Source organism: Colletotrichum tamarilloi (assembly GCF_030869305.1).
Source record: "Colletotrichum tamarilloi strain Tom-12 chromosome Unknown Scaffold_4.1, whole genome shotgun sequence".
Taxonomy (NCBI): domain Eukaryota; kingdom Fungi; phylum Ascomycota; class Sordariomycetes; order Glomerellales; family Glomerellaceae; genus Colletotrichum; species Colletotrichum tamarilloi.
In genome coordinates, this window is record NW_026849387.1 from 393,816 (window position 1) to 413,354 (window position 19,539).

Genomic DNA, 19,539 nt, shown 5'->3' on the forward strand with positions numbered 1-19,539 from the left:
CGGGTAGCCCCGGCGCGGGTAAGCCGAGATGCTCTGTGGTATGGGCTTTGCATTTTCGGGAGTAGGTTCATGGCGGAGTCTCTTATGAGTTACGAATTACCTTGGCTGCTGAGCAACGAGCAGCTGTATGAATTTAAAACAAAATTTTCTCCTAAATATGCTGCTAGCTGAGCGTGGTGTTTTGTGGCGTCTCTTCGTCAGAGTTCATCAGAGGAAAGATCAGAGCCTAGGAGCGGGCCGCGGTGAAGTGCGAGAGACCACCCGTCACCGAACTCGCACTACAATGCATGGAATGCATTCCACTACAGGCCACCTCACGTGTCGTCTTATCCGTTGCGGACTCACGCTGTTCATGAGCGGAAGATGGCGTCGACGGCGTCAGTGCGGAAGGGCGAATGTCTAGAAGCCCGTCATATTTGACCCGAAAGCCGCATGGTTCTAAACGCCTGCTCTGACGATCCACGGCCAACTTGGACGTTCTGGGGATGAGGACGTTGCGAACGTTGTCACGGTTGTCAAATGCCGTCAGGTAGACGCGGACTGTGGCGAGTGATTCGTGGCTGTGCACCATCGATCTTGGTGTAGATCCTCGATCTATTGGACCAGGAGAGCTCGAGGTAATACATCCGAAGCACAAGTGTGGCGCCAGTGGCTTAGCTCATGTGCAATCAGATCTCCAGATGTACATGTTTGGAGGACGCAGCGGTCCAAGGGGCTCGAGCCCAATTTGGCTTCATGTAGGAAACAGCTGGCAAATCCTAACGCAGTCTCACCATCTCATCTCGGTTGAGGGGGGCCGGTTTGCGTACCTTCCGTCATGCTGTACTTTACTTGTCTCACCATAGATCGCCAACGTAATTCGATTGAAATAAAAGCAATATGTTGTCAAGGAGGTAACGCCGATTACCCAAATTGTAAGAAAAACCTGAACTGAGGCACTCGGGACGGGATTGTGGCGGTTTAATGCGAACGAGCCACCGGGGGAGAGTCTCCGGACGTGACCATCGTAGATTGCCCTCTGAGCGGTTTGGCACGGGCCAGCCCGGCCCAGCCAATGTCATTCCGTCGCACAGACCAGGAAGCTACCTCATCGGCAGGGGCGCACCCTTGCAGATAACCGCCTTAGCGTCACCTTCGGGAAGTGATGTCATTTTCGACCAGGGGGTGGTTGGAAATGAAATTCCAGCTCTGTGCTGCTCCTGATGCTTGCACTACTGCACTGTTATTTGCTGCAGATGGACAGCTTTGGAAACAGCAAAGCAAGAACCAGTTCGGCTTCAGGTCCCAGAGCGCAAGCCGCAGCCACGTCCAGGCGCCCTCCTTCCTGTGCTCCTCCTCCGCAAAGCTCGCAAGCTTGATTTTCGCGTGAAACTTTCCGTGGGCCGGACAAGTCTTTCTGCTGTACCTTATTATTCCCGGAACCAAACAGATCGGCCGATGAAGAGGGTGGTATCGGCATTCTTTATGCTTCCCGTCCGTCCCTTTCGCCTTTTTAGCTTGCGGAGTTCGAGGTCCTTAGTCTCCTTCATTGCTCCGGACGTCAACCTCTGCGTGACAACCCAGCCAAGAACAAGTGACGCGACTTGCGCACCAAGACCAACTTCGCCCCTAAGACCTCTTTAGCCACGCTATTTTCAAAACGTATCTCTACCTACCTACCTTAATGTCCACATTGGGATGTCAGCCCTGAGCTAAACACCAAATTTCTCACAATCGATCTCAACTTCCTTTCCATAACCGCAACTCCCCTCCTCCCCCTTCCGCACCACCGTCAGAGACGAAACTCAATTCAAGAGCAGACCTGACACCACCACACGCCAACCCGACGCCATCATGGCGCATCCAACCGCCGCGGCACAACTGGCCTTGGGCACCGCGACCGAGTCCGAGGCGACAGCGACCCCTCCTCCCGAGCAGCTTCACATTGACGAAATTGATCGCGATGGAAGACACATTGGTGTTGTGCGAGACGAGAACAGGAACATTGTCTACCCGTCCTTTGTACCACCCGAGGTCGACTCGCCGAACGCTCGATCACCGCAATCCACGACCGCGCCTACAGTTCCCGAAATACCACCAAAGGATGTAAGGGCCACAAAGACCGAGTCGGCCCCAAACGGCCCTGACCACCTCGAGGTTCCCGGAACGTCGAACACCCAAGAACGCCCTCCCATAGACAAGAAGTGGAGGACCGAGGCGCCTGCACGAAAAGCTGGCCAGAGCAGCGCGACACGGCGGAACGTCCCCAAGCGATCCGGAACATCGTACCTCGATAGGGCACTCTGGGAGGCCGACAGAGGAGGTTCGAGCTCGAGTTCGAGCTCCAGCGACTCCTCCGATGACGAGAACGCCCAAGACAGCAAAACCCCGGCCGAAAGGAAAAAGGCACAAGATAAAGCCAATGCGAGGCGGCAAAAGGAGATTGCCGAGCGCTACCGCCGCTTCCACGTCGGCAATGACAATTACAACACCAAGGGCAAGGTGAAGAAGGACGGTCGTCTGCGCATCTCGGTCAAGGAGACGGCCAATACCGGCTACTTGGCCAAGGCGTTAGGACAGGCCGTCAAGAAGGTGGTGCCCGTTCCCGAAGGTGAGGACCAGGGCGAGAATGCGCAGCGTCCGTCCGTGTCACGTCTCTCCTCCGCTACCACGGCCACGGCCGACCGCGAGCCGAAGCCGCGCTTGAATATTGTCATCATGGTCATTGGCTCCCGCGGTGACGCGCAGCCTTTTCTCAAGATTGGCAAGATACTCAAAGAGGACTATGGACATCGCGTCCGTATTGCGACGCACCCCGCCTTCCGCGAGTTCGTCGAAAAGGACTCCGGTCTGGAGTTCTTCTCGGTCGGCGGCGACCCCTCCGAGCTGATGGCCTTCATGGTCAAGAACCCGGGCATGATTCCGACTCTGGATGCTGTCAAGGCCGGAGACATTGGACGTCGACGATCAGCCATGGCGGAGATGTTTGACGGTTTCTGGAGAGCTTGCATCAACGCCACCGACGACGAGAAGGATGTCCACAACCTCAAGATGATGGGTGAAAAGGACCCCTTCATCGCTGACGCAATTATTGCCAACCCCCCGAGCTTTGCCCACATTCACTGCGCAGAGGCCCTCGGCATCCCCTTGCATCTCATGTTCACATTCCCCTACACTCCGACACAGGCCTTCCCTCACCCCCTGGCCAGCATCAAGAAATCCAATGTGGATCCCGGGTACACCAACTTCATCTCATACCCCCTGGTCGAGATGATGGTATGGCAGGGTTTGGGCGATTTGGTCAATGACTTCCGCGTCAAGACCCTGGGATTGGATGCCGTCTCGACACTTTGGGCTCCGGGAGCGACCTATCGCCTGCACGTGCCCTTCACCTACCTTTGGAGTCCTGGCCTCGTCCCTAAGCCTCAAGATTGGGGTGAAGAGATTGACGTTTCTGGATTCGTCTTCCTCGACTTGGCTTCGACATTTGAGCCACCAAGCGAACTGGAGAAGTTTTTGGATGCTGGGGAACCGCCTATCTACATTGGTTTCGGCTCGATTGTCGTCGATGATGCGGATCGTTTTACCCAGATGATCTTCGAGGCTGTTGAACTTGCCGGGGTTCGCGCGCTCGTGTCAAAGGGCTGGGGCGGCTTGGGAGGTGACGAGATGGACGTCCCCGATAACATTTTCATGCTGGAGAACACGCCTCACGACTGGCTTTTCCCCCGAGTTAAAGCTTGCGTCATCCACGGCGGAGCTGGAACCACCGCAATCGCTCTCAAGTGTGGTCTGCCTACCATGATTGTGCCTTTCTTCGGCGACCAGCATTTCTGGGGAAGCATCCTCGCAACAAGCAAAGCCGGACCCGAGGCTGTACCCTACAAGCAATTGGACGCCGAGAAGCTCGCCGAGGGCATCAAGTACTGCCTTACGGACGAGGCGAAAGAAGCGGCCGCTAAGGTCGCCAAAGACATTGAATTGGAAGGCGATGGCGCCAAGAATGCTGTGCGGTCATTCCACCACCACCTAACTCTAGGAGGCATGAATTCGATGCGCTGCTCCATTCTGCGTGACCGACCGGCAGTCTGGACACTGAAGAACACCAATGTCAAGCTCAGCGCCCTCGCCGCCGACATCATTGTCGAGGAAGGACAACTTTCGTGGAAGAGGCTAAGACTGCTGCGGCACACGGAATGGAACGACTTCGAGGGCCCTGGAGAACCGGTGACCGGTATCGCGGGCTCTCTCGCCGGCACGATGGGCAACGTTTTTGGTGGCATCGGCAGTGTTCCCTACAGGATTGCCAAGACGTCACATAAGCGCAAAGAGAAGAAGGATAAGAAGAAGAAGTTGAGGGCCCTCCGAGATAAGCGCACGAGTGCCAAGGAACGGAAGGCCGCGACCAACAGCAATGGCGCGCTGCAACCGCAGGAGGGTGACGAGGACAATTCCAAGAAGGAGGGCGACAAGGCGAAAGCAAAGGGCGGGGACGACAGCAAAGCGCAGAAGAAAGATGAAGGAAAAGCCGAGGACAACAAAGCAGATAAGGAAGACGGCAAGAACAAGAGCCAGGGAGAGCAATCCCACGCCAACGGAAACGCTTCTTCTGCTAGACCGGGTGCGCAAGAACGTCGCGATACCATGTCATCGATCGATACTGGAACTACCGTCGACGACGCCGTCGGAGACTACGCCAATGAGGTCGGCGAGGGCGTGGGCAAATCGGCACAGGCCCTGGCGAGGGCACCGGTAGACCTATCCATGGCCATCGCTCAGGGATTCCACAACGCTCCTCGGCTTTACGGTGACGATACCGTTCGACGCCCACCACGTGTTACCGGCATCAGCTCTGGATTGAAGGCGGCCGGCAAGGAATTCGCTTACGGCATCTACGACGGCACGACCGGCCTCGTTCGCCTACCCGTCCGGGGTGCCAAGAAGGAGGGCGTCAAGGGATTCGTCAAGGGAACAGGCATGGGTCTCACGGGATTCGTACTCAAGGATCTCAGCGCCATTATTAGTCCCGTTGGCTACACTCTGAAGGGCATCGCCAAGCAAGTCGAACGGAAGAAACAGCCGGATCGAGTCGTCCGTCGGGCCCGTCTTGTACAGGGCCAACGCGAAAGACGGAACCTCCCAGGCGATTCAAAGAAGCAAACTGACAAGGACGTAGTCACTGGTTGGTATACTATTCGCGAACTCCTGGAGACCCTCGAGGCCGAGAAGAAGCAAGGCATCAAGGGAGTCTTCTCGCACAAGAAGCAACGAGTCAATCACGCAGCCTTTGAGAGCGTCGACATTGCCGACCGCACCCTACAGGCGATCAAAAAGGGTGAGGATATAAGCACTGTCGTCGGCACGGAAAAGGAGCTTCGCAAGGCGGATGAGAAGTTGAAGAGTCCTGCGACTAGACATAGTGTTGATACGAGGCGGTCGACCGAAACCGCGCGGGCGCGCAAGTCTGCTGAGGATCAGGAGAACTCGGAGGGCTCGGACAAGAACTCGTCTAAGAGGAGAAATGATATCGCGGAGAACGAGGAAGGGGAAGCACGAGCCGAGGCGGCAGACCGCGCGGATGCCAAAGACAAGGCTGCCGCGGAAGACGCACAAGACAGAGCGAAGGCTTCTGAGACCAAGTCTAAGGACGGAGCCCAGGTTAATGGCACGGCTGGAGTAGAGCATAAGACGCAGTCAGAGGAGGACGGGCATCGCCGGCCCAGCGTTGATCGCGCGAGGTCGGCTCAGGTTTAGGAGTTTGGGAGGCTATCGTCCGTACGGCGTTTCGTTTGTTTTCCGAGTGGGTGAGGAGAGAGATTTCCAAATCAGACAGACAGACTAACCCCCAGCGCCCAGGCATGTTCGGCACATGCGTTGTTTGGCTTTGGGACTCCTTTTTAGATACTTTTTCTGACTTATACCCCCACCCCCTTTTTCTTGGTATTCCTGTGTAGGAGTAGCGAGTAGTTTTCTAATCAAACTTGATATCCAAGAAGAGGTTCCGATGCGTTTGTGAGCATGGCTTGTACGTAACCTACGGGTCTTTTGTGTACCAGAAGGCGAAGACGCAAACATGGTCTAGGAGGAGGGCCAATGCATAGAGGATTGGCAACGTGTCGAACCGCGCGATGTTCAGCATACCTATATAGGGTGTTATCCGATGGCCCTATTTTCCCCCGTCGTACCAGATCCTGCTGTCGTTGCTCGGTAAATGCTTAAGACGAGGTAGTGGAGGAATGTGCATTCCTTGTACGATGGACCCCGGAGTCTGAGGTAGGTACGAATTACTTCTTCCCAAGGCGCCTTCCTCATATATGACCCAGGTCCATAGTAACAGGCGTCTGCATCGCGGGGTCATAATACAGGGTTATAATATACCCATACAATATGCCCGTACAATATGCCTTTATAATATATTCTTATAAGGTATTTTTTATTTTGTGATATTTATTTAAATATAATTATTAAAAATTTAGAGGGCTAGTAAATCAGAACGCTATAATTTATGTTACTCTTATAAATATCTTTCTTGAGAATAATTAAGGCAAGATCGACCTTAATAGAATCATGCTTCCTAGTACCTGTTAGCTATATTTATTATACTTAACCGTACTATTATCTCGAACAAGCATCTAATATAGAGTGGGATCTGATGTTGATACACCTTTGTGCCGGCTAGTCCTGGATACGGCCCCTGTTTCTAAACAAGGCGGTTGATAGAGTCCCGTAAAATGTCTCCCTGTGCTTGGAACGGGACGAACTGGGTCTTATTATACTCTCGTGAATTTTCTTATTACGGTACGGCTACTAAACATTCCGTCTATTGCGCAAGCGACTATAATATCTCCTTGCGACTGACTGCCGCTAAGCTAAAGTGCCTCGTAGGTCTTCGAATAGGTCCGGAGAGAAGCGATCACCGCTTAGTACTCAATCTAGCTTAGAAACTTTCCACTACGATCTTTGACGCTAATGGCTATGACGTAGACTCCCGGGTCTGTCGTGCATTAATCATACCAATGTTGCTGATTCTCGTAGTCAAACGCAGCCGTCCTTTATACGTCAAGAGGTGTCGTGGAATAGCCTGGAGCAGCTCCGACGTAATCTAATCTTTATCACAGTCTCTTTGAAGCTGGGGGATCGTGGCAATCGGGGCCCTGGGCATCTTTGCGTCTTCGAGGTCTTTGACTATACCGGGGAATAGTAGTGACACTTCGCGGAAAGAATCCCCTCGCGCCAATGCTTCCAAGAGCCTCGCTTTGGCGCCGCCCATCTGAGGATATTGTAACGAGGGGGTAGGTAGGAAGAAACATGTAGTAGATGTGTAATTGCTAGTCAAGAGGTGACGCTGTCATATAAACATGACCTCCATCCTCGTGGTGGGGCGCCGAGGGGCGGGGTAGGTCGAGGAGCGGTTGACGCTGGACGCAGATCTGCCTGTCGCTTTGCGACTTGGAAATTGATATCCTGACGGCTGCTGCTGGCGTGTCGGGGCAGAGGCGGCGGGCTTCTTGGTGTCTGCCCCGTGACTGCTAGCGAGTCCCGAAGTATTGTTTTGCTTCGAGGCATCCTCCTCTAGAATCTTCGACTCCTTAAAGACCGCGTAGCGACAAGCATATGGCTTGCGGGTGATCTCCGGCATACCCTTCGACTTGGGCCAGATACCAGGAGCACCTACACGAAACCATTAGTTGATTCTCTCAAATGCAAAGGCGCCAAACTTACCAAGACTTCGCCACATCGCTCTCATCGCGAGCCATCTCGAGACCCCGTAGCTCACGTCTTGCTCGTTACTTGCCATTAGGTAGACGAATCCAGCGATGAGACATTCTGTATACATGGTCTCCAGGCCATTCACGTCTAACTCGGGCCTGCACTTGACGACGTGGAAGAGGACCAGCTCCCCTAGGGAGGCGAACTCTTCTTCTTCCTCTTCGCTATCCGAGTCTGCCTAGGCCTTGCTGGGAGTGGCTGAAAACCGTGCAGGGAGGAGGTCCCTCAAGGGGGTCTCACCGTGGCCTGCTGAGAACCAGTCGTCTATCATGCGCTCGAGGTTTCCCACAGGAAACAAGCGCGTGGATGACTGAGTGTTTTGCTCGGCAGCAGGAAGCTTCTCTTCCTCGGGTAACTTCTCAGCCATCTCAGGCTCCTCGGTGGCGGCATCGGCGGCGGCAGTGGAGGGTTTCTCCTCCTCGGGGGTCGCGGCGTCTACCGGTTTCTCATCTCTCTCTTCGCGTGCCTCGGCGGCAGGCGGCGGAAGTTCGGTCAGATTGACCATTGTTGCTTCGTTTTCATATGTGGCGTTCTAAAAAAAAAGTTGTTTGTTTACGAGACAAAGGGCAAGAGGGAGAGGAAACCACAAGATCGATAATGTCACCAGAGAGAGAAGTGCGAGTTGGGCCCAGGGGACCCACTCTGCAATCTACCTTGGCCAACCAGGAGTCGAGGCTCTGGAGCTTCAATTGAATTCATTACAAGGCAGGTGGTTACCTTACTTGAGTGATGCCTACAGTGGGGTGTCAAAAGTTCGTGTACACCCCACCATTGTCCCCAATTACCTAACCTCCTGCATTTTCACCACTATACTTCGACTGGCCGCAGAACTGTTAATTTTTTGATTTGTATGGCGAAAGTATATATAAAAGAAAGCCCTGAGTTCGCTGTTTAGTATCGTGTATACTAACTACGTGCCTAAATTACTGCCGTAAGTTGGCGCAGTAGGGAGTTAATTAGACTCCGAATCTATCGGATTAGAAATCCAATTCAACCACAGCATACGGCCAACTACGCAGGGGCCAATTAAGGACCCTATTTACAATTATTATAACTAGCCTAACCTATAGTTAGAACCTCCTTTTTATACCTATATAAAAATTTATATAATTTAATTAATTTCTTTATTAACTTATAGTTTAAACTAACTATTTTATAATAAAAATACTAATACTAATTAATAATTAAATTCTATTATTATAAATTAGTAAAGTATTTCGCTATATAAAAAAAATAACTTTTTAATACTATATAGGATAAGAAATTCGTATTAATTAATTTTATAAAAATAAATAAAAAAAAAGATAATTTTTAAATATTATACGGAATTAAGTAATTATAGCCCTTTATTACTTATAAAAGGTCGACGTTTATTATATTAAACTACGTTAATTAATAAAACTACTTAAATAACTAGTTTTTTATTATTATTTTAAATAACTTTTTTATTAAATAACTTTTTTATAACTAGCCTATAATTAAAAATTAACTAGTTAAATTAGTAAAAAAAAATACTTATATAATAACTATTTTCCTAATTAATTAATATAACGAACGAGCTTAATAATATAATATAAAAAAGTACTACGTAGTTAAAAAAAAAGATTTCTAAATATAAATATTTTTATTTAATAATAAAAGTAACTTTATAAGAATTATAAAACTAAGAGATTTATAGTATATAAAAAAGTCTATTATTACGAGGATTTTATAAATATAATTATAAACTTATAATCTAAATAACCTTTATATAGTTCCCTTAACTACTCTCTAAGTATTATTTTAAAATATAATATAAGGGACGGTTTTATAAAAGAAGAGGGGATTTAAAAGTCCTAATAATATTAAGTTAAAAGTATTATAAATTTTAAAAATTAATTTAAAAAAAAGGTAATTACCCTAAAATAATCTTACGACCTCTTATTAAAATTATAATTAGCTTAAAAAAAAATTAAAAAAATAAGGATCTAAGAGGAAAAAAAAATCCTTTAAAGGGCTATTAAAAAACTTCTTTTTTATACTAGTTCTTAGTATAAAATTACTAATTTTAAAAAATTAACTAAATAATAAAAGGAATTATTAATAAATAATAATTACCTAATAATAATTAAGCTATAAAAAAAACTACTTAAAAAATATAAAATAAGGTACTAAGAAATAGCTAAAAAAAAATTTTTTAAAGTAATTAACCCTATTTAATATGAGTAACGAAATAGTAAGTATTTTTAATAAATCTTTTAAATCCTCGATTTTATAAAAAAGAGGGCTTAATTTTACTAACTATACCTAACTACTTATTTAGCTCCTAATAGCCTATCCGGCTCTTCTATAAGCTATTTAATATTTATTTCTAACTATTCTTTTAAAATACTACCCTAAAAAAGGTAAGTTAAAAAAAAAAAATTTAAAAATTATAAAAAATACGAGGCTTAAGAAGTTAGAAATATATAAAATAATAAAAATTAATAATTAATAAAAATCCCGAGATTAATTCTTATATTTTCTTATAATAATATAAACGTTTACTACTATTATTAAAAAAAAAAACTATTAAAACTTACTTTTTTATATTAAATAAAAAAGAGGATCTTAGTAAGTATAATAGCTAGTAATTTAAAAAAGTAGTAATAATTATTAGAAATAGTAAAAACGAGAGTAGTAGTGAGGTAGTAAAAAGAAGTAAGAATTATTTAAATTTTAATAAATTCGTTAAGTAATAAAAGTATGAATTTATTATAATTAGTACGTAAATTAGATATATTTTTATTAAAATTAAATATATTAATAATTACTAATATAAGTATAAGCTAGAGTACGACCCTTAGTAAGTTAAGGTAAAGGAGAAAAGAACGAAACTTAATTTTAAATAGAATACTAATCCTTTATAAATAAATAAATATTAACTTAAATTATTAAGGGACGTAGATATATAAGATCGTAAATTAGCCTAATAACGAGTAAATTAATATAATATTAATCTATTTAACTAAGGTTTATAAAAAAAAGGGGCTATAGGGGTAACCCCTATTTTATAAAATTATAAACGACTTTAATTACTAACTAAACGAATAGTTTACGAGCGTAAGCCTAGGAATTATAAAAGTAGTTAATAAATTCCTCTATAAGTAAGAGGTATTACTAACGTAATTATAATTATAAAAACTATATAAAATCTTAATAATAATAATTATAAAAAAGGAATTCGTATTATAGAACTAGGTATAAGTTAATAAAGTATATAATCGCTTTAATAAATTTAAAAAAAAGGTAAATAACTTAGATTTTCTTTTTATAATTACTAATAGTAATTTATTATTATAAAAGGATATATAGAGGTAAAATATAATATTAGAAATATAATAATTAATAATTCTACTTATTTTAATTTATAATTTATTATTATTATTAATATAAAATTTAGTATTCCCCCCGACGGAGTAATTTACTAGGGCCGTACTATATATTACGTATTAGGGAAAACTAAGTATATTTCGCTCTATACCTAATTACTAATTAAAATAGCTCCCGACCTTCCCTTATAATTTTTTAAGTTCTAGCTATTTAGAGAGCGAGCTATACCTACTCTAATATATATAAGACTTCTTAGTACTAGCCCGTATAAGTAGCTAGATCCTATATTATATACTCCTTTTTATTAAGGATTAGGGGGCCCCTTATATATTCCTTTATATTTATAATATAGCCCGTATTAAAGGGATTTTTAGCTCCGTAAAATATAATTTCTAAACTAGTATTAATATACCGGATTTTAACGTCTATATTAGCCTAGCTATTTACGGTATTTATATTATTACTTAGCTAAATTTTATATTACTAAAAAGTATTTTACTACTTTTTAAATATACTTACGTTAATTATAATAGCTATAGTGTCGAGCTAGCTAAAGAGGGTGCCTAGCCCGAGAGGGGTAAACTTATTAACGAGTATTTTTAAGTAAGGTTCTTATTGAGATAGTATTTTAACTAGCTAACTTCTTAACTAGTTATCTAACTAGCTATTTAGATAGTAGTTTATATATTAATAAGTTTATTTAGTAAATTTATTTAGTAAATTTGTTTAGTTTAAATAGAGAGTAGCTTTAGGTAATATTAAAAACGATAAAAATAAAAAGAATTTTTATAAGCTTTAGTATAAATAGTAAATATTAGCCTATTTAGCCCTTTTTTTAAAAACCTTTACGTTATTATTAAAATTTAGAACCTCTATAGTTAAGGGCCGCTTTTAACTATTATGGCTAACTATTATAACTAACTATTACGGCCGACTTCTACCGTTAACTTTTTTAGTTAGTACTATTACTAAAGAGGGTAGCTTACTTATCCCAAATTATATAGCGGTTTTTATATTAAAATTATTATATTACGTTAAGCGCGTGCTTAGGATATATTATGTATATTATATAGTTAAAAAGTATACTATATTATGTAATTTCTTTTAAAAGCGTAATTTTGTTAAGGTCGATCTTTTGCGCTTATAAAACCGGAAAAAAAACCACTATATAAAATCTAGTATTAATTAGTTAATAAAAAAAAAAGTAAACGACTTAAAATTACTAATAATACGTAGTAATATAAAGATCGTATATAAATACTAAAAATATAATAATAAATATAAAGTAATTTATAGATTTTAAAAAAATCTTTTTAAAAAAGAAATTATATTTTAAAAAGAAGTACGAGGTTTTATAAAAAACTTTAATAATATTTTATAACTATTATAAAAAAGTTAGGATTAAAGAATACTAGTATTATTTAATAATTAATATTATACTCGTAAATAAAGCCTCTAATTATTACTACGAAGTAGTATATAATCTTAATTAAAATAACTTTTTTAATATTATTAACGTAATTTAAAGCTACTTTAAGACTTATAATAAGAATCTAGAGCTCCTATTTAAGCTATGAGTAATTTTTTTTTATATTTATAACTAAAATAATAGAGGGTAAATTATAAATAAAAATCCTTAAAAAGCTTATTAATTAAATTAATAAGCTAATAAAAACTTAGCTAAATAAGGGGATTAATAAGTAAAAAATTAAATATTTTTATATTATAATCTAGTATATATTAAAAATAAAAATAACCTTATATTAAGTATTTAAAGACTACGAGACGCTTTACTCGAGGCTAAGATCTAGCTTTAATATTAAAATAAAAATACTATACTAAACCTATTTCTAAGTATATAATAGCCCTTATTAATAGTATTAAGTTAACTAGATATATAAAAAAAACTAAAAAAACTAAGTATAATAATTATTAATAAGGAAGCCTAAATTTGTTAAATAAGTAAAGATTTAACTCGTAAATAGGGTAATAAAAAAATAATATTTTATTTATAAAAAGGATAAATATTAGTTAAGTAATTATTTTAAAGAGGAGTATATTAAATTATATAAATAATATAAAAAGTCGAGGGTAGTAAATAGTAAAACTAGCCCTTGTTAATTTAGCTAATTCCTTATTATATATAAAAATAAATCTAGGGGTATAGAACTTAGTAATAGTAGTTATAATAGCAGCTTAGAGTATTTACTTTTTATAAAAAGTTTAAAAAATAAAAAAGATCTCGCCCCCTATATTAATAAATTAAATTATAATAAAATCGATAATATTAACTACTCTTTTTTTATTTTATTAGTTTTTAAAAAATATACGAAACTAAACGAATAAAAAGTAGTAAAAGCCCTTAATAAGTAAATTTTTATTTATAAATAGTAAGAAAAGGTCCTTTAAATAATAAATTAAGAAATAAATAAAAAGACGAATTTAATAATATAAAATTCTATTTTCTTAATATTTAAAGAAAAGATTTTATTTTTATTAATATTAAAAAAAAAAATAATACTAAGAAATTCTAAGGGTAGCTAGAGGGGTCCTTTTTATACTACTTAGATTACTTAAGTACTAAGCTTATATAAGTATTTTATATAAACGAAAAGTACGGCTTAGATAATTTCTATAGGATTATCCTAAATACTAAAATATTATAATAGTTAATAAGAAGAAAGGGGTAATTCTAAGCGCTATAAAAAATCGTATTAATAATATTTAATCTATTAATAGCGGGTATTATAAAAATTAACTTTAGCCTAAGTAAAGAAATCGTTACCCTAGGTATAGTAAAAATAAAAACGTATTTTAGAATAATAACTTTTTATATTTTACTTATTAATACCTTATTTTTCTTATACTTAAAAAATATAAATCGACTAAGTATTATTTTTAATAATACAAGGAATAAAATCTTTAGTAATAAGTATTTTAAAATAGTTAAATAATAATAGGGGTATACGTTTATAAAGCTTATTAATAATATAAAATTAATTAATTACTTAATAAAAAATAAGCTTAAACGACTATATTAAAGATTTGGGTACTTATTAGTTATAAAGTTATATAGCCTCTTAAAGTAATTAAATAATAATAATATTAAAATAGGGGCGCTAGAGTAGTTAATAAAAGTATACTACTAATACTAAATAAATACGTAGAGCCTATATAAATTTAAATTTAAATTACGTAATAAGCTTAATTTTAATTAAGAAATCGTTATTAATATTTTCTATTTAAATAGTTGACTAGTCTTATATATAATTAACGAAGCTATATTATTTTAAATAAAGTAATTCCTCTAGGATTTATAAATAAAAATAATATAAGTAGCTCTATAAAAAAACTAAATTAATATATACTAAGGACCGCTAAATAGTATTAGAACTAATATTAGTACGAGTTTTAAATTAATAAAATTTAAAGAAAATATAATAACCTATAGTATATAGCTAAAAATCGTACTTATAAAAGCGTATTATAATATTAGAAAAGTAAAAAGGGCACACTAATAACTAAAAAGGGTATTTAAAATTATTAAAAAAGAGAATCCTAATTTTACTAATAATAAATACCTCTAGATAGTACTTAAGTACTATAATAATACTATAGGGCTTAATAGGCTTATACTAACGCTATTAGTATTTAGAGCATATTTAAAAACGACTTTAGCCTCGTTATTATTACTAAATATAAGCTAACGAGCCTAAGTAATTAAAAGAATAATATAAGTACTATATAAAATAAGTATAAAAAAGTAAGTTAATAAGGTAATTACTATATATAATAAGCCTAATATAAGGGCTAATTTAAATATACCCCTAAATTTAGATATATAAGTTTAGTATAAAATTACTTAGTAATAAGCTAGGTTATATAAATTAATTTTTATTAACGAGCGGTTTTATATAGTTATAAAAGATCGTAACTAGTTACTTAAAGTATTAATTATAATAATAAGATTATATTATATAGATCTTATTAAAGTAATTTTTAATTTATAAAAAAAAAAAAAAACTAAGGGAAATAGTATAACCCGTAGTAAAGGCATAGGAAATTATTTTTAATAAAATCGTTATAGTAATATTAATAAATAACGAGGGAGAGGAAATTATTAAAAAGGTACTAATATTATTAGTAAAATATTATAAAAGACTATAATAATAAGCCCTAACGTAGTAATTTATTATTAATAATAAGGTATTTAATACTTTTTATATAGTAAAAAAGAAAGCTAATTTTAAGTTAGTAATTAAACTATATAAAGAAGGTATTATTATAACTACTAAAAAGCTATATAAGGGATTAGATCTTATTAAAGTAAATATTTTATACGATCGAGGGGTCTATTAATTTATTTTCTATAACCCTAAGAAATATAAAAGTTTCTATATATTTAAATTATAAATAGTATATAAAATTAAGGGAAAAAGAATAACTTAATTATATAAAAAATCTAGGTATATAATTTAAGGGTATAATAATATTAAAAAAGTAATACTATTTACCTAATTACTTATAATATAGCGCTATAGTTAATAATTAATAATAGTATTAATAGTATTACTATAAAAAAAGGGATACGAGATTTAGAGCCGTAATATTACTTAGGCCTATACTTAATTAGCTATAGGGCTTATAAAGAAAATCCTAGCCTACTTACTAAAAGAAATAGCTAGTAAATACTTAGAAAATACGATTATTAAAGTACTTAAATTACTATATAAGCTTATAAAATCGGGTACTTATTAGTAAGCTATATACTACGATTTTTATATTAATTAATTATTAATAGTTATATCGACGTACGACCTATATTTATTAATTTTTAAATATAAAAGTAATTAATTTAAAATCGTTAGAATATAAATTAATAATATATTAAGCCTATTTAATATTAACTTTATAAAAAAAGAGGATAAAGAGTTTTAAAAAGCGGGCTTTATAACTAAGCTAAAAGAGGTCTTTATAATAAATAACTTATTAATATTTAATAATAGGATTTTTATAATTAAAGGGGAAACCGTTATTTTTTAATAAAAGGGGTAAAATAAGAAAATTACTCTTATTAATTTAAACGTAATTAATATTAAAAAATAATATAAAGCTAAGCTTATACGAGGGGTATATATTATAAGTATATATTAGCTTAAAGTAATTTTTAATTATACTAAAATAGTATAAGTTATAGAGCTAAATAAATAAAATATTAAAGTACTTAATAAGTAGCTTAAATAGTAATAAATAAATCTTAATCGAGGCCTTATTTACTACCTAATTAACTTTATTATTAATAAGCTCTACGTCTTTATTAATAAGTTATTTATAAATAATAATAACTTTATTTTATAATTAAAGTATATTATTATCCTAGTTAATAAGAGTATAAGTAAGAGCGAATTTATTATATATAATAATATAGTCTATTACTTATTAACTAAAAATAAGTAAATAATAAGAAATATATTAGTATTAAAAGTTTATAATATAGTTAACGGTATTAACCTTACTTATATAATTTTAATAATACTAAAAAAAATTACTAATTAACTTAATCTTTTACTAATCCTAACGGTTATTTATATTAATTCCTACTTATTATATAAATATTTTATTAAATTAAAAATAATAAAAAAAAAGAGGCTTATAATTAATATTATAGCCCTTAGGTAATTATATAAAAAGTATAAGATCCTCGAGATCTGTTAAATTAATAATAATAATAACCTCGCTAATACTTTTATAAAAATAATACTTAATAAGGGGTTAGAGTAATTTATAAATAATAAAAAAGTTAATATATAAATAAAGGGATAGGTTATATAAAAAGAGTAAAAAAAAAGGGAAAAAAGAAACGACTTAATAAACGTACTTAAAGTTAAATTATATTTTTAATTATAATAAGTAAATTAATAAAAAAAAAAGTTAGTATTAAATTAAAAGTTTAATTTAATTATAGTATATAGCTAATTATATAGGAGCTAATTAGGGGCCCTATTTATAATTATTATAGCTAGCTTAACTTATAGTTAGAACCTCCTTTTTATACTTATATAGAAATTTATATAGTTTAATTAATCTCTTCGTTAACTTATAATTTAAACTAACTACCCTATAATAAGGGTATTAATAAAATCTTTTTTAATAATATAGCTTCTTACGCTACCCTTAATTACTACTTAAACTCTTTTATATTTAACTTATTTTTTTTTAAAATAAATACTTTTAGGTATAGTTTACGTAGGTTAGACTTTATTATATACTAGTAATGCTTAATTAGGTTAAGGTCTAGCGAATATAGGGGCTATTCGAAGTAGGAAATCCTATAGGCTATAAGCTACTCTATTATCCGCTTTATAATATAAATAGGGGTATTATTTTATATAAAATGCTATATATTATTTATATATAGTAAATACCCTTTTTCTAAATAATTTATATAGCTATTTATATTATATTCTTACCGTTAGGAGCGGTTGTTATGAGTAAAGAAGACTAATTTAGAGCGACTATCCCTTTATATTATTACTTATATTATAATAAATATATTTACTTTAATATAACTAACGAGGTTAATAAATCTCTTTTTTTAGTAGTTTTTTAGTAACCTAAATACTTATTTAATTAGGGTAGAAGTATTATTTTAATAGGACGATTTATTAGAGAACTAGGACTAAAACTATTAAGAATTAGTAAATAAATCTCTATATAAAGTCTTTATATTAAACTATATACTACTATTAATTCTTTTAGGTTTTAAATTTAGTTTTTTATAAAATCGAGCCTTTTAGCTACTACTTTTAGTATTATAAAAAGTCTTTTTATAGCTCTCTATTTATAATAGCTTATTTTCTTAAGAATATGCTTAATAATACTAAGGCTAGCCTAGCCCTATTACTTAGTAACTAGCTTAAAGTACGGCTATTAATAGTTAATTTAGGTAGATTTAATTATAAAGCGTTTCTCTTTATTAAAAAGATTTTTTAGTTTTTTTTTCCCGGGGTAGGGACTTAAAATCGGTATTTAAATTAAAATAATAAACTATTTTTTATATTATTAAGTATAATAAGTTAAAGAGTACTACGACCTCGTAATAACTCTTCTTAGTTATTATAAATATAATAATCGTTACTTACTAGACTTTTATAAGTTTATAATTAGCCTTATAGCTTCTTATTATTCGAGAGTAAAAAGCTTATAAATTAGCCTCTATTTACTAAAGTTGTGGGATGTAGAAGGAAAAGTAATATTAAGGAGAAAACGTATTGGCACGCGTATTGGTAGGGTGTACACGAACTTTTGACACCCCACTATACCTTACCTTGTTCATCGTAACCCTCAAGGGGTGAACCATTCTCGTTTGCGTCCGAGGTCAAGCACCGTCGTTGAATTTGACTTGGGTTGGCCAAGGCTTTTGGAGGTAGGTACCCTGCTGTAAACCTTAATCTGGCCCGCTGCCGTTGAAGGTGGGTTCTTCAGGGACCATCGCAGCGCCACTCCATCTCCGACCGGTCCGACCCAAATTGATTCTCAAGTCTCGGTACTTTTCTTGTGCCTTTGAACTCTGCAACGAACCAACGTCCTCTGTACGTCGTAAGTGACCTAATTCCTCGGATCTGCCATCTCATGCAACCGCCACCCCCTGCAGCTACATGCCCACCTACACCCCACCTCCGCTTGCCTCTCTACGTTACCTGACACTGACCATCACAACTGTGCAAACGGTACAACCAACGCCATGGAGCCGCAGTCACAAACGTGCAGGTCCTGGCAGCAAGTTCGCGAACCCATGGAGAAACGGCACAACAGCAAGGGACAGAGTCTCTTTGCGTAGATAGAGGCACCTGCAGGGTCCGGAAAGAGCACAATAGGACATGCTTGTCTATTGGTTAGAAAAGTCCTCTGGATCGTACAATGGGAACTTGCTCTCTTGGTGAAGCAGAAACTATCGATGGCCAGGCGAACCCACTTACCAGTCTGTGTCGGCGTACGGGGCTGTGACCAGGGGCTCGATTGGAATTTAGTTGAGAGAGAAAGTTCGAATGCAGCTGTGATCGGTCTGCTTGCTCTCAGTCGGACGGCTATGGCTGGACCGGACAGTTTTGTCATAGCCTCACGTGGAAGCGCGAATATCACAAAGCGCTGTCCGGCACCGGTTCGCAAAGATAGTGAATAAAGGCTGTGGGCGATGCGCTTTCTTTCTCTTTCCCCGGCATCAAAGGACCTTACTTTATCGGTGTCGCTACCCAAGTGGTATTCAGGGGTAATAGTGGCGGGAAGGGCGAGTACAATGCCAATGACGAGGATGAAGATGAGGACGAAGTTGACGCTAAGGGAAGTGACACCGAGGGAAAAGATAGGGGGCAAGGTACCCCATTTACGTGGTGATCTTGATCGTGGTATTTACCTCAGTACACTTACTCAAAGATCATG

General features: G+C 37.0%; 3 protein-coding genes across 3 annotated transcripts; 1 reads left to right on the forward strand and 2 right to left on the reverse strand.

The window, feature by feature from the left end:
- Positions 1–226: 226 nt before the first annotated feature.
- CTAM01_01776 (uncharacterized protein) lies at positions 227–571 on the reverse strand (the record flags this gene model as incomplete). The annotated part of the gene is made up of 1 exon (XM_060517817.1): positions 227–571. The coding sequence occupies one exon, from the start codon at positions 569–571 to the stop codon at positions 227–229; it is 345 nt and encodes a 114-aa protein (XP_060387351.1).
- Positions 572–1,833: 1,262 nt separating this feature from the next.
- On the forward strand, positions 1,834–5,733 carry CTAM01_01777 (glycosyltransferase family 28 domain-containing protein; the record flags this gene model as incomplete). Its single annotated transcript, XM_060517818.1, has 1 exon — positions 1,834–5,733. One exon carries the CDS (start codon positions 1,834–1,836, stop codon positions 5,731–5,733), a length of 3,900 nt encoding a protein of 1,299 aa, XP_060387352.1.
- Positions 5,734–7,327: 1,594 nt separating this feature from the next.
- On the reverse strand, positions 7,328–8,254 carry CTAM01_01778 (uncharacterized protein; the record flags this gene model as incomplete). Its single annotated transcript, XM_060517819.1, has 3 exons — positions 7,328–7,650; positions 7,702–7,923; positions 7,990–8,254. 3 exons carry the CDS (start codon positions 8,252–8,254, stop codon positions 7,328–7,330), a joined length of 810 nt encoding a protein of 269 aa, XP_060387353.1.
- Positions 8,255–19,539: the final 11,285 nt, after the last annotated feature.